Source organism: Nilaparvata lugens, chromosome 1 (assembly GCF_014356525.2).
Source record: "Nilaparvata lugens isolate BPH chromosome 1, ASM1435652v1, whole genome shotgun sequence".
Lineage (NCBI taxonomy): Eukaryota > Metazoa > Arthropoda > Insecta > Hemiptera > Delphacidae > Nilaparvata > Nilaparvata lugens.
The window spans coordinates 38814858-38840299 of NC_052504.1; the positions used below are offsets into that span (position 1 = coordinate 38814858).

Consider the following 25442-nt stretch of genomic DNA (forward strand, 5'->3'; position numbering starts at 1 on the left):
CCAGTATCATCAGTATGCTTCTGCCAAACTCGAGGTTCAATGACTTGAAGAAATTTATTTCGGAATATAAAACGAATTCGATGCATTATGTTAAGAAATCACAAGCCCTCAGATATAAATTTGAGATGAATCAGAATGATTTAGAGACACTATCTATTTTCAAATTCAAAATTTACTTAAAATTTCTCAATATTCAATCGATTAATGAAGAAATCTATCAGACAACAATCAGTTTCGATATAATAAATCTATAAAATATATATATATTTATATAAATATATATATATATATATATATATTATATATATATATATATATATATATATATATATATATATATACTAGCCGTCAGGCTCGCTTCGCTCGCCATGTCTGTCTAGCCAGGTGGCTCCGCCCCCTGGACCACCGACTGGATCGTCAAAAAATGAGATCAGCGGGCTCGCTTCGCTCACCTGCATGTAGACCTCAGCGGAACCTCTGTACCGAATTTGAACGTATTATGTCAATTTGATCTCGAAAAACACCTGTTACTATATCGGCGTATCTTTGGCGAACAAAATTCTTCCACCTCAGCTAAACCTGTGAACTAAATTTTTTCAAATATATTTCCAACAATTATTGAAAAAGGTGAGGAAACGCAGAAAAGCTGAGAAAATGCTAATTTTGGGAGTATCTTTGGCGTTGTTTCAAATTCCTTCTAACACAACATTATTGCACCCCAGCTGAGCTTCTGTAGTAAATTTGAACATTTTCTGTTCATTTGTTCTCGATAAAGCTGAGAAAACGCTACAAAACGCCAAAACGCAGATTTTGGGCGTCTTTGGAAATTTTTCCAAATCCGTTCTTATTGCGCCTCTAAAGGGCCAACTGAACACACCTACCAAATTTCAAATTTGATAGGTGTGTTATGACATAACATTTAATGTTATGTCATATTTTTATGATTATGTTAGGACGATCCAGTCGGGGGTCCAGACTAAACGTCTGGCTAAACGGATATGGCGAGTGAAGCGAGCCTGACGGCTAGTAATATGATATTCCCAGGAATAGCTCTGATTGAAGTAGCAGTACCAAATCAATTTTTCCGCGATAAATCAGGACCTCCCAAATAGGTATTTAGGAGGTACTGGATAAATTGGTATTTAGGAGGTCCTGGATAAATCCATTTCAATCTTCAACTTGGTGTCACCCTGACAAAGTCAACTCAACTTAATGCCAACCGGACAAAATTTTTAATTCAGTTACCAGAACAACTGTTTCGAAGAGGTACTCTCTCTAGATTATAGTTCTATATTAACATATGGTAAGGACATTTCAATTATAATTTTAAGATATTGGAATGAGAAGAATATACATGCTAAAAGACGAACTTTAAACCCTTAAAAACCACCCTTAGAGTTAAAATATTGCCAAAAGATTTCTTAGTGCGCCTCTAAAGGGGCTCCGTGAACTTGTAGTGCACAAGCCCGAAAAAATTTGAAAAAAATTGACAATAAACTATGAATTTTGTGTCGGCAGAATATCCAAAAATTAAATTTTGTACAAGCACCGTTTTTTTTTTACACGCATTTGAAGTCGCGGTCAAGGTAATTTTTCAATGCTAATTTCCCTATGCTGGAAGTGTGAACTTGTAGTGCACATGTCTCTAAAGGGCCAACTGAACATACCTACCAAATTCGAACGTTTTTGGTCCGGTAGATTTTTAGTTCTGCGAGTGAGTGAGTGAGTGAGTCAGTCAGTCAGTGAGTGAGTGCCATTTCGCTTATATATATATTATATATATATAATATATATATATATATATAAATTAATGTATGTTTTTGTATCTTTATTTGTTTGTTTGTTCCCTATAGACTTGAAAACTACTTGACAGAACGGCATGAAACTTAGGGAATATGTTGTGTGAATATTGGAGATGGTTTCTGACCAGAAATTTTAATAGGGAAGCTAATAATAATAATTTATTAACCCATTTTACAGACCTATGTTTTCAAAATTTTTGGCCGAGCGGCTACCGAAGAACGGAAAGATGATCATGATTCAAAATCATATTGTGATAATATCATTTAGCTACCAGCTGTAATAAACACGTCACCCTTTGATAAATTGTGTACTGGTATTAAAACGGTAGTTTGTAGTTGAAGTGTAGTTGATTGGTACCAGCTGTAGATAATGGTTCCTTAGAAGACCTATACAAATAATTATCACTCCCCTATCATTGAGAAACTTGAAAATGTTGGAAAAAATTATTCACCTCATGAAAAAGAGTTGTTCATATTGCATTCATTAAATTACTGAAGAATGACAGAATAATTTACATCTTTTTTTAATTTATCTTAGCTTATATTCATCCTAGAATGGAAGATGGAAAGAATATGGAATTCTATGTAATTCATCGTACATCGCATATTTCCTGGACCATCTATTGACAATCAACAACTATGAAAACATAATTTTCATCTTTGAATCACTGATTTAACCTATCTATTTTTTTTAATTCAACACTTTACTGACAGATATTACTGTCAATTTAGTGAGAAGAATATGTTCTCGGAATAATAAATTCTGCATGACCAGTCACATAGGAAGTCCCTATTGAGATCTAAATGAAAATATTGATTGTCAGATAATTTTCATGAATCACCAAATAAAATCAAGTGTGACATGAGATACATTGACTTGTTGACGGTATGAAGTTCGCCGGGTAAGCTAGTAAAGAATAAAAGTGCTTATGTGATAATGCATTGGAAATACTGTACAAAGTCAAGAGAAATATTTAAAAAATATCTTAGAGGTTGGTTCGAGTTTTTTTATTTGTATACATTGATATCAAAAAGTGATAGCTCTTTGATATTTTATCCCATTATTTTGAGATCCTAGAATCTCTGAGATGAGAATCCACTGTTGGAGAAGTAGCTAAGAGCTTTTGTTCCAGCTATTGAATGGATAGTTCATATTGAATTAATATCAATGTTGATCATATCAACAAACCCTTCGGTGGTATTCTGATTCCTCTCTCAGTCATCACTAAGTGTATTATTTAAACCACTCTTTGAAATTCTCCTCCCCTTGATATAGTCATGTTGCCATGTCCTTCATTGAAAGTATTCTGCCACTTCTTGGTCGGCGAAACCAATTACCAACTAAACAAACTTAGCCCCAGTGGAGAAGAGCTTTTGCAAGTTCTATTGGTACTTCAGTACCAAGCTACAGTTAAATGCGTTCTAATAAGGTTTAAATCTCTAATGAGGCTTTCTAATGGGTTCAAGACTTCTCAACTGAAGTTTTATAACTGTTTCATAGAATGAGCAGCGATCCGCAAACCATTATTTTTATGAAAAACTTGGACGGTTAAGCTTTGCTATGATGCAACCACTTCCTCAATAATAAAAAATGTATGTACTATACAACTGGCGAATCCAAGGTGTCCTTATTGCATTGTGAGACTTCAAGAAGCTGATAAGATCAATAAAAACTATTTTTGTTATTGTTTATCCAATCCAAAATTAATAGACGTAATGCGATCCAAAATGTATTGATAGCTCCACTTTATTATTACTTCAAACTTTCGAAGTACCGTGGTGAGAGTGCGAGAACAAATTTGATTACTTGTTATCAGTCTATTAGAAAAGTTTTTGCATTCTATCAATTGATATCATGTATGAACAAATTCTTGAACGAGGTGAACATATCCTAGAAATAGTTCAGACTTTTCCTTCAAATTTTTAAAAACTATGAAAATTATTTGATTATGAATTTATATTGTTCCTTTATTCGGAACAATAACATTATTTCCTTCGTTCCTTTATTCGGAACATTATTAACTTTGTTCGGGGACTTCGTACAAAGTTCCTTAATTTCTATAATTCACTTTTAAATGCAGATTACGATTTGATAATATTGACTGAGACTTGGCTGCACAGTGGCATAATCAGCAGTGAAGTTTTCGACGATCGCTATGCTGTCTATCGGAGTGATAGGGGCGGGGGTGATGGCTGTCAGAGGGGAGGTGGAGTTCTTATTGCAGTAAGAAGGTCATTACAATCTGAGCTCTGTATTGAGCTTTGTCAGAATGATAATTTTTGTTTTGATACCGTAGGGATAAGACTAAAATTGAGCTCAACTTATTATCACATAAATGCTGTTTACATTCCACCGTCAACTCCATCGAATATTTTTATTGGCTACTGTGAATATATTGAATCTTTAAATGGCATTCTCAGTGGGAATTTAATGATAGTTGGAGATTTCAATTTACCTGAAATTGACAATAATACTTATGATCTCTCTTCTGGTTCACCTAAAGTAAAATTTCTTTATCGTTTCATGTCATTCTATGATCTAGTATCATATAACACAGTGCAAAATGAGCTTGGTAGAACTCTGGATTTAGTGTTGAGTAACTTTCCAGTAAAAGTAATGAAGAGCGATGATCCACTTGTCCCTGAAGATGGTTATCACCCTGCGTTATGTGTGGATGCCTCATACTCAGTGACGACGTCAGGGCTAAATTCAAGCCACCCACCTGAATTTCATTATGAATATCATAAAGGAGATTTTCTCGGTCTCTATCTTAGTCTCCGTGATTGCAGTTGGGATTCCGTTTTTTGTAGTGGTGACGTTGACTCTGCAGTAGATAAGTTTTATAAAATACTTTACCATCATTTCAATGAGTTCATTCCTAAGAGGAGGGTGATTTTTTCAAATAATAAGTATCCTCCCTGGTTCACACATGATATCATATCTGATTTGAAATTGAAGAATAAGTGTTCAAGAAAGAGAAGAACTTCACCTATCATGATAATATATTTAAAACATTACGAGCATCTCTTAAAACTAGAATTTCAGCAGCCTATGAGGCATATTTAAGTAGAATTCAAAATAGTTTGCGAAATAATGTTAAAAATTTCTGGAAGTATGTGAATTCGAAAAGAAAAACTTCTTTTGTGGAGTCGACCATGACACTTGACGGAGAGTCCTACTGTGGGGCAAATATCGTCGATGGGTTTTCTAAATATTTTAAATCTGTTTATGAGGCTGATACACCTGATGCACAAGAGGGGGTTCCTGAGATGTCTGAGTGCTGCTCATTGTTGAATGGGGGTGTTGGGTCAGTCTCTTTTGATGACATCCTGTCTGCGATTAATGAGCTTAAGTCTGGCTGCTCTGAGGGTCCTGATGCGATTCCAACTTTTATTGTTAAAGGCTGTGCCGCAGTCTTGATAAAGCCATTGAAATTTATTTTTAATTTATCTTTGAGGACGGGTAAATTTCCTTCAAAATGGAAGGTGGCAAGGGTTACTCCAGTTTTCAAATCTGGAAATAGAAATGATATAAAAAATTATAGGCCAATTTCTATTTTAAATTGTTTTTCTAAAGTTTTTGAAAAAGTTATTTATTCCATAATTTATGATCAGGGTCAGAGAATTATTTCACCCCAGCAGCATGGATTTTTACCTCGTCGCTCCACTGTTTCCAATCTTATGGTTTTTAGTAATGAAGTGTCACATGTTCTAGATGATGGAGGGCGTACTGATGTTATTTACACAGATTTATCAAAAGCCTTTGACACTATCAACCATAGACTTCTGATAAGAAAACTTAAAGTGTTGGGATTCTGCGATACTCTGGTTCATCTTGTTCAGAGCTACCTTCAAGCAAGAAAACAATATGTAAAAATTCAACAATATAAATCAGAATTCTTTGAGTGCACATCGGGGGTACCTCAGGGCTCTAACCTTGGGCCACTCCTTTTTATTTTATTCATCAATGATCTCCCATCTGTTATCAATAAATCAAAATGTCTTTTGTATGCAGATGATGTCAAGTTGTTCAAAGAAGTCAATGATCTGAGAGATTGTTATGATTTACAGATTGACGTTGACAATTTGTCCAAGTGGTGTGTTACAAATGAACTAAAAATAATGTAGGAAAATGTAAATTCATGAGTTTTACTCGACAGTCTTCTCCTTTCATACATGTTTACCATATAAATGGTATACCATTAGAAAAGGTGGAATCGTTCAAGGATCTTGGAGTGGTTTTCAGTTCTGATTTTTCTTTCAATGCACATGTAGATTACATATCTAACAGAGCTAATCAGCAGATGGGATTCATCTTGAGGACATGCTCACCCTTTGGAGACATAGTGCCTTTGGTACTGTTATACAAATCAATTGTAAGAAGCCTGATGGAATATGCTAGCGAAATTTGGAATCCATATTATAATGAACAGATTCAAATACTAGAACGAATGCAGAATAAATTCTTGAGATGTATTATTATAAAAAGCACAATGTTTTCTGCCCGTTTGATTACCCTACCAATTCTTTAAGAAGTATGTTTGAAATTAAATCACTGAAAGTCAGACGTGACGTCAAATCTCTTCTTTTCCTTTATAATCTTTTAAATAACAAAATTGATTCTCCGTATCTGCTTTCCAAAATTAATATTTATATAAATACCATTGCTCGCCGTTCGACCTTTTCTTTTCATATCTCACGCTCCAGAACGGTGAGTCATTATAACTCTCCTCTGAATAGAGCACAGAGAATTTTCAATAGTTGTTCTCAGCACTTGGATATCTTTTGGTTCTCCCCGTACAAATTCCGTAGGATGGCGTGCGATCTAGTCGATAATATTATGTGATTTGTCATTTCGTGATTTGCATTTCTTTCTTTCATTAATTTTATGTGGTAGTGATTCACAGACATTCTATTTTTCTTTTCATTGTAGGCTAAACTTGAATCAACAGACTTTATTAAGTTTTAAAGTTCAGGGTTTAATTAATTACCTTTGCAATTTTCTCATTATAAATATTGATTTATTTGTTGTGATTTATTGATAATTATTGATCAATTGAATAATTATTTTTCAGGCCTATTGATTAATTTATTGTAGTTTATTGATAATTTATTGATTAATTGAATACAGTAATTATTGATTTCAAGTTTTCTAAAATTGTTAAAATCTTATATTTAATTTCATTCTCATTCATTTGACATACTTTTGTTAGTATTTTTGATTCATTCAATTTCCATTTCTTATTATTTCACTTACATTACATTTCTTGTTTTTTAACATTTCTTCATACTTAATTCTTAAAATACATTTTTGGATTGTATAGTGTATGATTGTAATGTGTGAAGGAGGCAAAATGGGTTTTTACCTGTTGCCTCCATGAATAAAATTATTTATTTATTTATTTATTTATTCAAGCGCTTGCACAGATAAGGATTGATCAAACAGGTAAAACAGATCAACAATACGGATCGTCCATTGCACTAATTTCCAATCTATAAAAAATAGTTAATACAGTACTAGTAGAGCATATGGAACTTTACTTACCTTTGCGGGTCTTATAGCAGCAGTGCGAGAGTTGAGGTTGCTTTTACTTTCTGATCTGGCGATAACACGGCGAAAGCACGAACCGTCTGGTAAATCGTTCCCATCTGAAAGAAAAATGACAGAAATGTAAATTCTTAGTATGCATTTTTAAAGCCTGAAACTGGAATTGGTAGAAAATTGGTACAAAATGCTTTGTAATCTGGCGATCTAAACTGAGACAGAAAAGATAGAGATATAAATAGGCTTGATTGAACAAGCGTTAGCGACTTACTGGAGGCAAAAGTCGTTTTATATTTATATTGTAAGGACCTTACGTTCCAAATTTCAAGTCATTCCGTTGATTGAGAGATGAGATATCGTGTACACACATAAACACACACACACATAAACACACACACACACACACACACACACACACACACACAACACACACACACACACACCACACAGACCAATACCCAAAAACCACTTTTTTGGACTCAGGGGACCTTGAAACGTATAGAAATTTAGAAATTGAGGTACCTTAATTTTTTTCGGAAAGCAATACTTTCCTTACCTATGGTAATAGGGCAAGAAAAGTAAAAATGCTTTGATTTATCATTTAGACAGCTGAAATTAAATGCACGCTATTTCTTTTATTTCTCCATTCACCCAAAATAGCTGATGATATTTAGCAGTTATCATCAGACTATCAGACAGATATTTATGCGCCGACTCATGATTTCAGCTGAATGATACACAACATTTTATTTAATTCATAAGCTCCCGCTTCCGTTAACGTCTGTATGACTGTCTATTGTATGTCTGCAACATACGCGTAATTAATAATACCATTTGTGATAGCAGTTGCTATGACGTTGAAAAATTTGCTATGGAAAATTGTTTTTGTTCAAAGTGTTAAATTTTTTAGTGGAAGCTACTATAAGTGTTAAATAACTATTATCCAGTACATTGAAATGTACGTATTCATTTATTTCATTTTAGTATCACTTGTTAGTATCTTCAAATGTTGAGATCATTGAAACGGTTTGAGATATTCATGTGCGGGTTTCGCCATTAATTTTCTTTTGAAATTCTGTATCCAAATCAAGTATCACATGACCACGACCCATTTCAAAAAATGAACTTGGATTCTAAATGAAGCTGGATTCAAAATGATGATGGATCCATATGACGAATCCGAGATGGCGGGCAAAACGTTTGAAGCGACAGAAATTAGTTTTCTTTTGAATTTGAATAGGATCCTCCGCATGGAACCTTCTGACATAATCTTACTTGTAGAAGAAATATTTAGCTGTTTCTATCCCGCCAACTCTGTATAATTACAAGTTGCGGATTTCAGAGTACAATACAACAGTTCATGAGCGAATTCTTCAACCTAGGGGGTCGCTAGTAAGCCCATTAGATATGAACTGATGAACACTCTACAAAGGTAGAGTTGTGGAAAGAATATAATCAGGAAATTCTATGCTCCAAGACTGGGCAAGCGCCTTCCTAGGGCTGTGGAAAGATTTTAGGGAAGGCGTGAACATATCAAGTATAAAAATCTTGAAAAACGTAATATATATATATATATATATATATATATATATATATATATATATATATATATTATATATATATATATATATATATATATATATATATATATAAGTATGAGTGTATAGTTCACAAAATTCGAATAGTGTTTTTAATAATCATTGCACTCAATTACTTGGGTGCTAGCATAATATGAGGTATTTAAGAGGAGTAGGAATTCCTGGATCAAAGTTTTGGAGTGAATTATCCCAATCACCCAATTCGACACTATTCATCGATTATTCCAGATTCGTTAATTTATATTTCCTCATGAATAATATACTTTTTATTAGTCTCTCATCTTTCATATCACTTTTTTATATAGAATGGTATATAATAATTTGACTCAAAGGTAGCCTAGATCGTTTGCGAGCTCCTTATGAAGGGTGGAGATTGAGATTGGATTGGTTTTTACCAATTCAATTATTTTTATCAGTATCAAAATAGCATGATTACTGTGAGTCTTCATTATGAGAGTTTATAAACTTGCGCGCACAGATGATGATGTTATTCACAAAGATGTGTGAGCAGTGTGAGTAATTTTTTCGATGCTTATTCTGTACATTACAAATTTAGGACCAGGTGCACCATATTAACGTTAAACCACGTTCAGTTGTAGGTGTGGTTGCATTCATCATAATGTGTTTCATACGGAGTTTAAAAGAACCGCTGACATTTCTTCGTTAAACATATTTGCATAATTATTTAACAGGCCTAAGAAAACAATACTACCTCTCTCCTCATTGCAAAAATCTGTCTCTTCCTACTTATGAGAATGAAACGTGTTTAAAAAAATGTTCATTGCTGCATGAATTCAAGTACCGCAATTCTCAAAAAGCATATATAGTATGGAATTCAGAAATCGAAGTTGAGATAAATCAATATTGTCTTCACTGCAAAAATTGGTGCAGCATTCTCCAGTCACGTGACTGGAGTCATACACTGGTAACAGCTGCTTGCTGCTATATTTTTCGTTGTTTTTGTTCCTTGTGTCTCAAGGGATGTTCAGCTCTGATACAACGAAAAAGGGTAATATATTATTACTAGCCGTCAGGCTCACTTCGCTCGCCATATCCGTCTAGCCAGGACCACCGTCTGGATCGTTCTGGAATGAGAACAGCAGGCTCGCTTCGCTCGCCTGCATTTTTCATAATTTGAGCATTTTTATCATATGTTAGGAGAATCCAGTCGGGGGTCCAGACCAAACGTCTTGCTAAACGGATATGGCGAGCGAAGGGAGCCTGACGGCTAATAATATAATATTCCCAGGATTGAAGTAGCAGTGCCCAATCAATTTTTCCGCGATAAATGCATTTAAATCTTCAACTTGGTGCCAACCTAACAAAGTCAACTCAACTTAATGCCAACCTGACAAAATTATTAATTTAGTTCCCAATCACCAATTCGACACTATTCATCGATTATTCCAGATTCGTTAATTTATATTTCCTCATGAATAATATACTTTTTATTAGCCTCTCATCTTTCATATCACTTTTTGATATAGAATGGTATATAATAATTTTACTCAAAGGCAGCCTAGATCGTTTGCGAGCTCCTTATGAAGGGTGGAGATTGAGATTGGATTGGCTTTTACCAATTCAATTATTTTTATCAGTATCAAAATAGCATGATTACTGTGAGTCTTCATTATGAGAGTTTATAAACTTGCGCGCACAGATGATGATGTTATTCACAAAGATGTGTGAGCAGTGTGAGTAATTTTTTCGATGCTTATTCTGTACATTACAAATTTAGGACCAGGTGCACCATATTAACGTTAAACCACGTTCAGTTGTAGGTGTGGTTGCATTCATCATAATGTGTTTCATACGGAGTTTAAAAGAACCGCTGACATTTCTTCGTTAAACATATTTGCATAATTATTTAACAGGCCTAAGAAAACAATACTACCTCTCTCCTCCTTGCAAAAATCTGTATCTTCCTACTTATGAGAATGAAACGTGTTTAAAAAAATGTTCATTGCTGCATGAATTCAAGTACCGCAATTCTCAAAAAGCATATATAGTATGGAATTCAGAAATCGAAGTTGAGATAAATCAATATTGTCTTCACTGCAAAAATTGGTGCAGCATTCTCCAGTCACGTGACTGGAGTCATACACTGGTAACAGCTGCTTGCTGCTATATTTTTCGTTGTTTTTGTTCCTTGTGTCTCAAGGGATGTTCAGCTCTGATACAACGAAAAAGGGTAATATATTATTACTAGCCGTCAGGCTCACTTCGCTCGCCATATCCGTCTAGCCAGGACCACCGTCTGGATCGTTCTGGAATGAGAACAGCAGGCTCGCTTCGCTCGCCTGCATTTTTCATAATTTGAGCATTTTTATCATATGTTAGGAGAATCCAGTCGGGGGTCCAGACCAAACGTCTTGCTAAACGGATATGGCGAGCGAAGGGAGCCTGACGGCTAATAATATAATATTCCCAGGATTGAAGTAGCAGTGCCCAATCAATTTTTCCGCGATAAATGCATTTAAATCTTCAACTTGGTGCCAACCTAACAAAGTCAACTCAACTTAATGCCAACCTGACAAAATTATTAATTTAGTTGCCAGTTAACAACTGTTTCGAAAAGGTACTCTATCTAGATTATAGTTCTATAGTAACATATGATATGGAAATTTCAATTATAATTAAGAGATTGGGAGAAGAAGAATATACATGCTAAAAGACGAACTTTAAACCCTTAAAAATAACCCTTGGAGTTGAAATATTGCCAAAAGATTTCTTAGTGCGCCTCTAAAGGGCCAACTGAACATACCTACCAAATTTGAACGTTTTTGGTCCGGTAGATTTTTAGTTATGCGAGTGAGTGAGTGAGTGAGTGATTGAGTGAGTGAGTGAATGAGTCAGTCAGTGAGTGAGTGCCATTTCGCTTTTATATATATAGATAGATGTTGTGGTCTCATGTTGGCCTCAGTAGATTAAGAAAGGAAATTGGTTTTTTCAGTGAGAATCATACTGTCAGTCAGCTTGCTTTTACATAACATTTCTTCTTCCCATTCAATCAATGCTCATTGAGCAAAGTGCAACTCACTCTTATAGGCTTCATTCTGACATACTCGGTTATCAATTATGAAATAAGAGCCGTGTTCATTTAGGACTCTCGAGAACGTTCATAGTCAAGCACATCTTGTTTGCTAAAGGACCAATAACATGACAAAACCAATCAGAACTATCCTAGAAGCTTCTTCAATGATTTTCATCGGTTCCTGAATTTGACTTAGCTGTTAGTTCATTAATTTACGTTATTTAGTAACTCCACCTATGGTGAAAGACTAGAAAAAGGCCACATTGTTCCGTGGATCAAAATATACGCTTCAAAATATCATACGTTCTATGAAAAAAAATCTGCTGTGGCGCACACGAGGTCTGCTATCTCTCCATAGTGAATAATTTAATAGGATCAACAGTTACCAATTACAGTTTGCAATTGAATAATCACATTTTCTCGAAGTTCGAGCTTATTTTCAATTTTAGGTGAAAATGTTACTGTACATTAATTGTAGAGAATTTCATGCTGAATCTTATACACTTGATTTTTTTGTTTAAATTGTATCTGAAGCCTGATAATTGGGAATCTAAGATCAAACTTTGCATTGACAGGGCGGAGCTCCTGAAACTTTTACAGAAATGGGACTTGTGGCAGTTGATGGAGCTTATGAATGGCTATTTTAAGTATGAATTTTATCAAAATCGTTGAAGCCAATTTTTGAGAAAATCGCGAAAAACCCTGTTATTGACATCATTTTCGCCATTTTAGCCGCCATCTTGAATTGCATTTGATCGGAATTGCTCGTGTCGGATCCTTATAGGGGAAGGACCTCAATTTCAAGTCATTCCGTTAATTGGGAGATGAGATATCGTGTACGCAGACACACATACACTCATACACACATACACACACACACACCACACACACACACACACACACACACACACACACACACACACACACACACACACACACATTCAAGAAATTTAGAAATTGGGGTACCTTAATTTTTTTCGGAAAGCAATACTTTCCTTACCTATGGTAATAGGGCAAGGAAAGTAAAAATGTAGATTGTTTACAGTCAACTAAGTAAAGATGCAATACCTGTTCAGTTGTCTCACCTAATATTATTTATTATATCTCAACATTCCTCTAGCTCTAGAAAATCTTGAAATGTTTACTTGGAATTAAGGTATCTAGAATAAATGTATTCTAGGTACATTGCTTGGAACTATATACTGTATTCGATCACTCTATCTGGAAAATATAAACCTATAAGGAAAGCGAACTATTATTTGAATCTGAACTGGATCAAATAAGAGAGTCCAAAAAATTCATTTCCAAATCAATTGAATCAGGGAAATATCATATTATTGAACCTTGCATAGATTTCTTATTTCAATTTAATCAAATTGACTTCTAGATTGGTCGCCAATCATCCTCTCTCAAATGTCAATCAGCTACAAGAAGTACAGTATTTTTGAGAAAGGGCATTTACAAATAGAATTTCCAATACAGATTATTGTAATGAACAATTGAGAAAAAAGTATATACTACACGAAAAACTTCTCCTTGCTCGAGAAACACTTCTCTCATAAAGTTCCTCTACCCACTTCATTTTTGTCCAAATACCATATTTTATCTCTCAAGATTTTAGTGGAGAAAGTTTCAAGTGAGAAAAACTTTTCATTTTCTAACATTAATAATTATTAAAAGTTGCAGGTAATTCACTTAGCATCTGTTAATTTACACTCCATACTCTGCACTGACCTATACGTATGAGGAATTTAAATTTTTGCTCCGAAATAATAAATAGAAGAGCTTATAATCTATTACTCTCTCATGAGAGATTTGAATTCCCGTCACATTATAACTATTTATACCACGAGTCTGTATGTTGCCCTCTGCTAAGTGATAAACACCCTACGATAGTTCGTGTTGAATGATTATTTTGGGGAAAGTAATTTGTAATTAATTTGTGATAAACTACAACGTTCAAAATATGGATATTAACATGAGGCTATCAACACGGCCCTATTGAAGCACGCATATTGCAGCTCAGAAGGATTTCTCTTAATGAATGCCAGCAATAACAATATTCAACAGTAGCCTACCGAATACGGGAGAAGGCAGATGAGTTTTCATTGTGATATTGTGATGCTGTACGCAAGCAATTTAGTATTGTACATCGCAGACTACAACAATGACAGAACAAATCTATGGGCTAATTAATCAGCATCATTCACAGTGTCATGGGAATTTATAATGCGACTGCAGTAGGCTGGTAGGCTCATACTGTTCAACTCTCACTTTTTCTCCTTTTGATCAACATTGAACGTGATTATATGCACTTTAAAGTGATATTATTAAGGTTCGAAAGAAATCGATTGTTTCTTGTTGAATCAACATTGTACAATACAGCATTCGAATTTATTAATTAATTGTTCTTTAATTTAGAGTTTCAAGTTTAAATGGGTGTACTTATTTGGGTTATACCTATAATGGTGAGGAAACATGTGTAAAGTGCAATGTAAACTGAACCTTAGGAGCTGAAGAAATTCGGTATATCTACCATCTATATCTACATAAAAATTATTTCAAAACCGTTTTTTTCTTTGCTGAGGGTGATTCCCACATGAGCTCAAGGCTTGTGCGTGGGTAATGAGGCGGATGATAATGAAAGATGAATGGACCTACAGTTTTAGGTGGGTTCCGAACCCAAATCTAATTTACAAATGGATGTATTAGAGTGCATATCGGTCAATAATATAGTATTCAGTCTTTGTTGGCTGAAAATTGCTTTGTAGTTCTAAAATAGTTGCAAGAAGTTCTGAGCAGTTTCAAATATACCCGAAAATAAATTTGCTTGCCGACATAGATGTCTGAAAATGTCCAACAACTCACATAGCAAGTTGGCCAGATTCAAGGAATTGCCTTGAGAGATGTGAGGGATGGAAGGAAAGGAACAAGGGATGTAGTGGAAGTTAGAAGTTGCTGTCGCAATTTGAATTTATTAAAGGCAGTGGTGATAAACAGCGGCAACTTCAAGTTGAACAGTTTGGGCGGGCTCACGGTTCACTCCTACTCCAACCAACTTCTAGCATGCAGCGGTCGTGAAATTCTAATTAAGCTACCTACCTAGCTTCAGCCCATTTTTAATCTGTCTCTTCTAAGAGGTCTTCATTTTGGCAAACTAACATCAATGAAGCATCGCTGCCTAGAAACTACCTTCGCTACTTGACCTGGAGCCTCAAACTTCCAGAGTTTTTTTCAGAACAATAACAGTCCAGAGATTGTAGAATTGGTAACTTTTAATGACTTTTGAAACGTGCCAGCAGGCAAGCTCTAAATTTTTTCTCGTAATTATATTTGGGATCATCAATCATATAGGTTTGTCTTTGTTAACGTATATGGACTTTGGCTACATTTGCTTCAGTCTCCACTCTTATTGACTTTAAGACAAGAGACAAATCGACTCTGAAGAGACGCAAAAAATACCTCATCGCATCATTTCTTGGAAGCATCATAGTCATCTCATCATTCCTCATCATATTCTTGATCCAAATATATTTGTTGCAACATCTGCGGGAATAAGGAATATCCTTATATTTTTCCGAACAAGATGCATTAGAAGAATGCATCTATCAATAGGGCAAGGATTTGTAATGAACATCTATTAACGGCTTATCGGTGTTCGACTGTTCGCTAGACCAGTTATCAAGTGATCATGTCCATTCATAATCAAAACTACCTATAAGTATATTATATCATATTTATCTTCTCGAATAATTTCATATCACAGATTATTATGTTGTTCAACTTGGACCAGTGTACAAATCCACAACAGAAACGCAACGATTTCCCTTTTATGAACCTTCTCTACCATCTTTCGAAGAACGGTAGCTCGAGTAGATAGCATAGTAAGTTGCCTACCTTTTTTTTGAAAAACTTGGCACAGAATTAATAATTTCAGGCATTGAGATTCAAGCGTTGTGATAGGAACCATCGCAAAAATGTAGAGGAATTGATGTTGTGATAGTTTATTCGTATATCGATCAAAAATACTTTAAGCTATCAATCACAATCACGACTAATTCATCACATTTATTATGAAGATACTGTACCGGTTTTCGTTGTTACATCATACAACTCTGGCAATTGAAAAAAAAAACAAATTTTTATTTAAAAAGAACTTGGAATAGTTGGTAGTTTAACTTTGACTCATTCATAATTAAATAATAGATAGAAACCTCCACAAATCAAAAATAGTGTTATATGTTGCCATTGATTTAAATTAAATGGAGATCTCTTACATGTAAAGTGTGTAAATTCATTAAATTTTATAATTTATCATATTGTATTAAAGTAATAGGGTAGGTCTAAAGCTGTGAATGTTAAACTCAAATCAAGAAGAAATGCACTGCCCACAGTAGGAATATTTTTTGATAAATCTACGGTAGGTATCTATTCTCAAAAAAGGGAATAACGTTATTTGACAAGAATTTACTCTGACAGCTTGTACCAGCCTATAGAGACGTGAGATTCTCATGTCTTTATCTTCTGGAACAGAATTCAATCTTTATGAGAAAATTTCCCAGATCTATGTGAATGGATTGATGCTAAGAAAATTATCACACTTAACAGCGTTATCCACAAAATATCATCAGCGAAAAAATGGTAAATTGGATTTTCCATATAGCCCAACAGTATAGCCTACTAGTATTTTTTCCAGCAAGAAGGCTTAAATGATTCAATTTAGAAATGTTATCAATGTACACGTAAATAGAAGTTGAAACGCAGTAAGTCTGAAGTCCAATAAAATAAAATGAAACTGAAACATTTCCATGATTAATTTCTATTTATTGTTTCCCATTTGCAGAAGGAGGCAGTTGAATCGTATACAATATTAATCAAGGGATGAGATTCCCTTATAACTAACTCTTCGGGCACTCAAAGAGTTCGTCGACTATTTCGTGAATACTAAGCTTCTACGCTACTACTTAGAAACTTTTGTTAGCGTTAGATACGGAGCACATGATTGCACGTAATTTGAAAGAGTCACCTAATATGGGCCATCATATAATAATCGTTCGCAGTGACATTCCATTCTTTTCGATTGAACCAGACAGTAGTAGATCACTAGTGAGATCACCAGAAATGGTATTATCGTGTATAAGATATAAGAAACTAATGATTTGAATTTTTTCCTGAAAAAAAAGTTAATTTTAAGTAGGATATATGATGTAATTAAAAAATTTTGTTAAGTAGACAATATCTCTTACAGTTGTTATAATAAGGTCTAAATAATAAGGATGACTTGAAATTTTCAATCTTTTCCCAAAAAAAATTTTTAGTAAACCAGTGATCAATTACGGTATATCAAAATCAAAATTTTAATAGTATCAATTTCTAATACATTTTATATTACTTTTAATTTTTGGTTAATGTGGTTGGTTGTTATCAATTAGTTGGTTAACTACCTAGTTTAGTTGGTTTTTATAAGTAAGCAAATAATAATAGCAACATTACTGGCTATTAAAGAAAAATACTGGACTCAATACTATCAATATAATATTGACAGTGTGCACTTAAATCAAGTGGTATCATCAAGAGTTTTAGTACAGTATTTTGACGTTCAATGGTAAATGAAATGTAAAAGTTTAGGTGTAGGATCGTTAATTAAGTTATAAGTTTTCAATGTTGATATAAGAAACCCACTGATAGAAAAAAATACATTGATTTTAATTCAATTGGGAAAGATTGCAAAACCATTTAAATAGATAGGCTATTTGATTAAAAGATTACAAGCACAGGAGAACGCATACCACCAAATTCTTCGATTGAAGTCTTGTTGTCTCAATTCACGCAGTTGTCTCTCTAGAGATGGGAGTAGAACCTGCTTCTGGTAGGTTGACACGGAGCAATTATGCATCAATATACCAATAATAATTGCCTTCTGAACTTCGATAAATTGAAAATTTCCGTTTACCCAGTAAAAAGATTTATATAAATAAAAATCAACATTCCTTCTCATGTCCACTGATATCTATTTTTTGAGTTCATATAATGCTGCGAATAAAAGGTTGATTGAGAGTTTTTAAAACTTCATGGAACTATCAAAAATCATACAGCAAATAATATTGTCATCTGAGAAAATAAACAAGCTTCCTCAAAAATCTACTAAATTACAAACTGCTGATGTTTTTAACCTGTTTTGGGAACAAGTGGAATATTGAATTACATTTTGTTACTTTCAATCATCAATGGTTGAGTTCAAAGCCACTGATCGGTGAGTGAACGATGAGATCGGTGAGTGAACGTGGCTCTGAACGAAGTACTGTTTTGTCGTTGAACGATGCATAGACTCACATGCAGCGCTAAAATATTTGGTATTGAAATCGGCCATTAAAGGGGACAGCCTGGAAGATTAATACATACTAAAGATCTTGAAAGTTTTTGTGATCTCTAATATTACAAAAAAATATATATTATATAATATCTCGCGCTAAAATACCTCAATGGAACCTTTAATTTCAAGTTAGAGATTGGGAAGGCATAAGTATTGTGCGTTTATACCTCTTCAAGGTCTTTAGTCTAACTGATAAGAAAAAAAAAACGTCATATCCGGTTCGTTCACTGATCAGTTAATCGTACTTTTCCACCGATGAAAAAGAACGTAAATAGAGTAGCTGAACGTAAACAGACATAGCTGAATACGAGGTTGTTTACAAATAAATGGACTCCATTATAATGTATTTGGGAGCAGAGAAATGCATGATTACATAAATTCAATAACATTTAAAATATTTGAATGATCAAGTTGTAACCTACGTACAGTAATGATGAATTGTTTCATTCTTCTATTTGGAGACAAGTAGAACATTGAATTACGGTAGTCTACATTTTATTACATTTTTAAACATTAATATGTGAATTATCCTATGTACAATGACATTCTAAAGAAATAAAATACTCTGATCATCCCACTTGGAGTTAACCAGGACAACAGCAACTATATAACTGGTTATATATTATACTAGCCGTCAGGCTCGCTTCGCTTGCCGTCTAGCCAGGGGGCTCCGCCCCCTGGACCCCCGACTGGATCGTCCAAGAATGAGTTCAGCAGGCTCGCTTCGCTCTCCTGCATTTTTCATTTGAGCATTTTTATCATATGCTAGGACGATCCAGTCGGGGGTCCAGACTAAACTTCTGGCTAAACGGATATGGCGAGCGAAGCGAGCCTGACGGCTAGTAAATATAATATTCCCAGGAATAGCTCTGATTGAAGTAGCAGTGCCCAATCAATTTTTCCGCGATAAATGCATTTCAATCTTCAGCAACTTGGTGCCAACCTAACAAAGTCAACTCAACTTAATGCCAACCTGACAAAATTATTAATTTAGTTACCAGTTAACTGAGTTAATAACTGTTTCGAAGAGGTACTCTCTCTAGATTATAGTTCTATATTAACATATGGTTTATCACGGTATATTTTCATCTAAATACCGTGTGGTGTATGACCTTTTTTAATTATAATTAAGAGAATAAGAAGAATATACATGCTAAAAGACGAACTTTTAACCCTTAAAAACCACCCTTACAGTTAAAATATTGCCAAAAGATCTCTTAGTGCGCCTCTAAAGGGCCAACTGAACATACCTACCAAATTTGAACGTTTTTTGTCTGGTATATTTTTAGTTCTGCGAGTGAGTGAGTGAGTCAGTCAGTCAGTGAGTGAGTGCCATTTCGCTTTTGTATATATATAGATATAGTTACTGTAACCAGGACGTCCCTTAAAGTAGTATATAGAAAATCTTGAATTAGCACAAAAATTTATCCATAATAAGAAAAGTAATTTCTTCACTCACTATTGTCTTAAGTAAATAAAAAGGTTACCGTACTATACGGTATACTTCGATTCAAACTTCTGTAGCACCGGCCTTTAGCGAACCACCACCACTTGAACCAAATCTCAATCAGCAGTTTAAAGCGGAATTCTATTTAATGATGATTTATAGTAAAATCTATAATTTATAAAATTAATTCAATTTAGTCAGTCCAACCTCCCCCTCCAGTTTCTAGAGTAATTGACTGCTCTATTTGTAATTTTAAAATGAAACTAGTAGTGGGATGAGATTATTTGGATATTCACTAGAAAAAAGTATGAAAATAATTCATGTTTTTCGACATGATTCTTGTGAATCTGAATGTTTGATTATATATGTAAATTACCGTATGCTACAAGATATTCCAGTAGACTCACCTTCCTCATCTGATAGATGCCTAGAAGTGGCTCGGTTGTTGAGAGTGAGTGACTTCCTGGGGGGACCAAGGGTGGCAGTCACTGTCAACCCGTTCAGGCGGAGAGTGCGTGTGCCTCTACAGTGCGTTGTCGTCATCTTTCACTCAATTTTTGCTCACTTATCATATAAACTATTGTTCTCAATATTTTCTACCATAGATGAGTTATATTATTTAGATATGGATCATTTATTTCAATATTTTTTTACATGTTATATTGTTTTCTAGTTGAAAATGTTAGTTTTTTATTTTATATTTCGTTGTATAATTATTTGGATATTCACTAGAAAAATATGAAAATAATTCATGTTTTTTCGACATGATTCTTGTGAATCTGAATGTTTGATTATATATGAAAATTACCGCGTTTGCTAGAAGATATTCCAGTACTGATTATTATAATAAGTGATCATCATTATAAATATTTATTTCATATTTAGACAGACTGATACATGTATGAATACATACCGGTATTGTATGAATAGCTCATTAATTTTATCTTATTCATATTCTCATTCATCAATATTTTTTTCTATACCTCATCACAACTTGAGCCATTGTAGAGTGATGCCTATGCTTGATGTAGGCTCCAAAAATCTAATTGATCTGGACCTATATTTTTCAATCATGATTCATTGTGGATGAATATAATGATAGTGAGTCAAACATTGAATTGAAAACTATGAAAGAAGGAGTCAGAGGATATGAAATGTTATATCAATAATATATGGGTTCACGCTCTTATAATAACAACTCTCTGAAGTAGAATACAGATATTTCCTACCTCACAGGAATAATTAATGAAAATATACATTTTATCCATAACCTTGATATGGAAAGGTTCTACAATACTTTTGTTACAAGTGAGAATTTTCATTTCAAATTTTTAGTTGTATTTAAACAATATTGAGATGAATATTCAACAAAATTAGTTTTATAACTTTGCATATTATACATGAATACTCATTACGTTATTCCATGTTATGTAATATTCAACGATTATATTTTTATCTGTTTACTTGAATACAAAATTTATTTATGTTTACTAATTTGCCTAAGTGAAAATAATCAACCATACTACACAACACAAAAAAGAAGTGATGAACAATATGTAAATCCATGACAGAACTAGTCAAAGTTTTACTATTTTCCAACACGTGCGCAGAGCAATCTGCATAGCCTACTCGTGGTTTGCAGTTGAGTTTTAATCCAACAGACGCAGTATCCTCCAAAGTAGGGGAACGTTTATCAAATTTTATTAGCACATGAAATTCAAGAGTAGAATATTTTCTTAGTCACTCTAATTGAATGTTTTCAGCATAGATCACTCTGAACTCTCATATTGAATAAATTAATCGTATAGGTACTCATTATATATTTGTGATGGAATATCAAGTTTTATGAATGGAGTTAATTAATATAAGTATCAAATAGACTACTTTGACTCATGCAGTATCACAATAATATTTCTCCACGTTCACGCTAATGGCTGCTCCTAATTAAGTATTTACAATGAAGAAAATCCAATTTATTAAAAATGTAATACGATTTTATAACAGCAGATATAAAATAGATTATAGCATACTTGCTTTTTCACGCTCAGATACTCACTTCAACTTGCAACTTATTAGCCCAACAATAATACGAGTAAATAGAACAAGTTCTTTATTTCAGAATGTTGAGAGACTATACTAATCTATATTCATCTTTCCTCTCTACTTTTTTAATTTTAGTGACAAGAAAATGAGGTTTCATACTTTTAACATATGAGTTTGAAAGTGTTGATGGTGTAAAAGCTCCTTGAATTTCATAATATCTTCAATATTCAATCAAATCAAAAATGAAAAAATTAATCAATATTATATCAGAATTAGAAATTTAGTGTAGGTACTGAAATGAACTCTTCAGAAGGGAAAACCAAGAAAAATTATTATTATCACTGAGAAATAACCAATTAGGTTCTATACATGTATATAATTTACCTATCTACATCAGCACAACCATTTACTTAGTTTTGTTCATATGTTCACACCCTATATTTATTATATTTCTAGTTAGTTCGTAATAGTTTTAGCAACTAATTATGAAGCGTTATTTATAGAACCGTGAAGTTCAATATAAACTTTCTAACTGGCAACGTTTATATAAGGAAATAACGTTTTTGTATGTAATTCAGAGGTAATTATGTATAATTTTCCAGACTGGAAAATACTTCCACGCTCCACTATAATAGGCCGGTGACGGGTTAAGGAAGGTAACGTAGCACGAGAAAAGCTCGCGTTTCAGACAGGCGGAGTCGATCAGCCGTTGGCGCGTCGCTAGCAGGGTGGCGAGGCAACTGCCACTGAGCAGAGAGCGTCGCGACGTTCACAAACAGGCGCAAGTTCCACCCTTCCTCCCACTTCTACACATACACCCCCCCACTCTGTCACCATTAGGCTTAGTCACCACTTTGCCGCCACCTGGCCTCTTACAACCTACTTGAAGCACGTCCATTCATCCCCGACCCAGCCTACTACTATTCCAAATGAGATCAACTTGCCATCACCTCTAAACCACCAGCGGGATGTGTCTTTTCCTTTCTTGTCTCTTACTCTATTTCACCTTGTCATGGAGCTTCTGATGTATTAACTTGAGCCCTATTTACAGAAATTCTGGTTTGGATTTTACTATGGAATACTACTATTTTCTACTATCTCAAGGCTGAGGAGAAAATCTTATTTTCTTCAATAGAAAAGTTGTCATTAATGAATGCTTCAACAATATCAACATTTCTGAAGGTGCAAACAGAACGAGTAAGTCGCGGTGAAGATAGATGACAATAAGAAGCTGTCATATTATGAGTTCATTCGGAGTCATTGATAAAGATCTAATAGGTATAGAAAGTCGATAGCGAGGTGAAATCTACACATCGACCTGACCGTTTTGTTCGTACCCCAAGATGGGATGCTTGAGATGCTTACTATTTTCTCAAACTGAACAACATTAAAAAAATGCAAATCAATTCCTCTTCTTCCAGAGCCCTTATTCTCATACCCTTCTTCTTCTTCTTCAACATGCTCTGGATCCTTTCCTCGTTGGAATGACAGTTTTCTATTGACTTTGCTTTGTGACATTCTTTCTTTACTCATCTTTTACCTTCCTGTCTGGCCTCCCTTGGTCAAGTTCTTGCCTTTCAAGCCCTGGTCCCTCAATCACAAGTTGGGGACAAGGGGCTTATTTTCCTTACTCATTCATTCTCCAACATAGATCGGCCAATGGTCCTGCAGGCAGATGATGACTCAGCTAGTCACAATAGCGGAAGGAGCGGAAGAGCCAGACTGGTCCTCCTAAAGGGAGTTCTGGCGTTAGGCGTTAACAACCTAGCACAGGCAAAAATCTAAAGGTTGACAATACGGGGGAAAGCAGTGATGCTCAAAATATTGGAAACCTCTTTAAAGATTTTAGTCGAAGGAGTCCATCCAAAAAACGGGAATAGCAACATAGAAAGTTTATATATGGAACTTGGAATGTACAAGGTTGGAAGAATAAAGTATTGGAAGTCACTCAAGAATTCCACAAAATGAAAATAGATATACTAGTGACTAGCAAAATGATGCATTGCTTTTTTGGAGTGGAGTAGATACAAACCAGAGAGCCAAAGCTGGGATATTTATGCTTATCCGGAAAAACTTAAAAGGTTCATAAAGTCATGGAATCCAATTAGTGAGCGAATAATTGAAGTAGAGCTGAAAATTTATGGCAGAGAGATAGTAATCCTGGGAGTTTATGGTCCTAATGATGTCAGTCAAATGCAAGATAAAGAAAAGATTTTTGAACGCTTGAGAGTAAACATTGAAAATATAAATGAACGAGAAAAAATCATCTCAGCAGGTGATTTCGATGGAAAAACAGGCAAGATGATTAATGACTCAGTTGTTGGCAGCTTTAGAGAGGACAACCCAAATGACAATGGAGAGAAACTAATAGAGCTCTGTGAACTACAAGGTTTGAGAATACTCAATGGTTTTTACAGGCATAAAGAAATCCATAAGTTCACTTGGACACAAGCATCTCGCATGCTCAAAACAATCATAGACTACATCATAATGAAGCAGAGAACATCAATATGCGTGAAAGATGTACGTGTTAGAAGAGGGCCAGAATGTGGATCGGATCACCAACAATTACTTTGGTCAAGGCTAGAATTTCCATGGAATGGTTGTAAATCCAATAGTGGAGAAATTCCTAATTTCGGAAACAGGGGCTGCCAAGGGAAGAACGAGAAAATATGAGTTGGATTTACTAGCAACATTACACTATGAAAGATCTTTATCAAAGAAGAATAGACCAAAAACTAATGGAATTCAGGTTTGACAGCCAAGAAGAAATCTACAACCACATAAAGCAATGCATACATACACCAAGCAGCATTGGAGGCGTTAGAAGAAGAAGAAGATAGATCTCAAAGGAAGTATAAGCACAACTTAAGTGAGGTAACAAAGCGAGAAATGAATAATAAAAAAGTACTCTATGAGAATGGTTGAATACAAAAAAAATTGAGGACTTGCAGAAGTATAAAGAGAAAAATCTGGTGTGGTGCACTCACACAACTTTCCTTGCCGTTATGAAAATTGATCACCTGACGCCAATGCTCTCGCGCATCTCAAGTCTACTTATAAAGAAAGATCTTAGCCAGCTGGTGACAGGACAATAACGCTGGAGACATACGAGGTCTGCTATCTCTTCATAGTAAATCATTTGATAGAATCAACAGTTGCCAAGAGTTTGCAATTGGATAATCACATTTTCTCGAATTTCGAGCTTATTTTCAATTTTAGGTGAAAATGTTACTGAACATTAATTGTACAGATTTTCATGCTCAATCTTTTACACTCAAATTTTTTGTTTAAATTGTGCCTGAAGCCTGATAATTGAGAATCTGAAATCAAACTTTGCATAGATGGGGCGGAGCTCCTGAAATTTTTACAGACTTGTGGCAGTTGATAGAGCTCATTAATGACTATTTCAGGTATGAATTTAATCAAAATCATTGGAGCCATTTTCGAGAAAATCGCGAAAACCCTGTTTTTGACAAAATTTTCGCCATTTTAGCCGCCATCTTGAATCGCATTTGATCGAAATTGTTCGTGTCGGATCCTTATAGTGTAAGGACTTTAAAGTTCCGAATTTCAAGTCATTCCGTTGATTGAGAGATG

The 25442-nt window shown here is 34.4% G+C and overlaps 1 protein-coding gene across 2 annotated transcripts in view; it reads right to left on the bottom strand.

Annotated features, from left to right (window-relative positions):
- The window catches only part of LOC111058609 (tensin-2), a 433706-nt gene extending 411105 nt beyond the window's left edge, over positions 1–22601 (bottom strand). The window contains exons 1-3 of one of the 2 annotated variants that reach the window (XM_039433079.1): positions 22227–22601; positions 20207–20527; positions 7348–7451 (exon numbers count right to left, since the gene is read on the bottom strand). In XM_039433079.1, the coding sequence (XP_039289013.1) occupies positions 7348–7451; positions 20207–20342 (240 nt within the window). In that variant the 5' untranslated portion in view covers positions 20343–20527; positions 22227–22601. Of the gene's footprint in view, positions 1–7347; positions 7452–20206 lie in introns of both variants that reach the window. The other variant, XM_039433069.1, reaches the window with a different exon arrangement.
- Positions 22602–25442: the final 2841 nt, after the last annotated feature.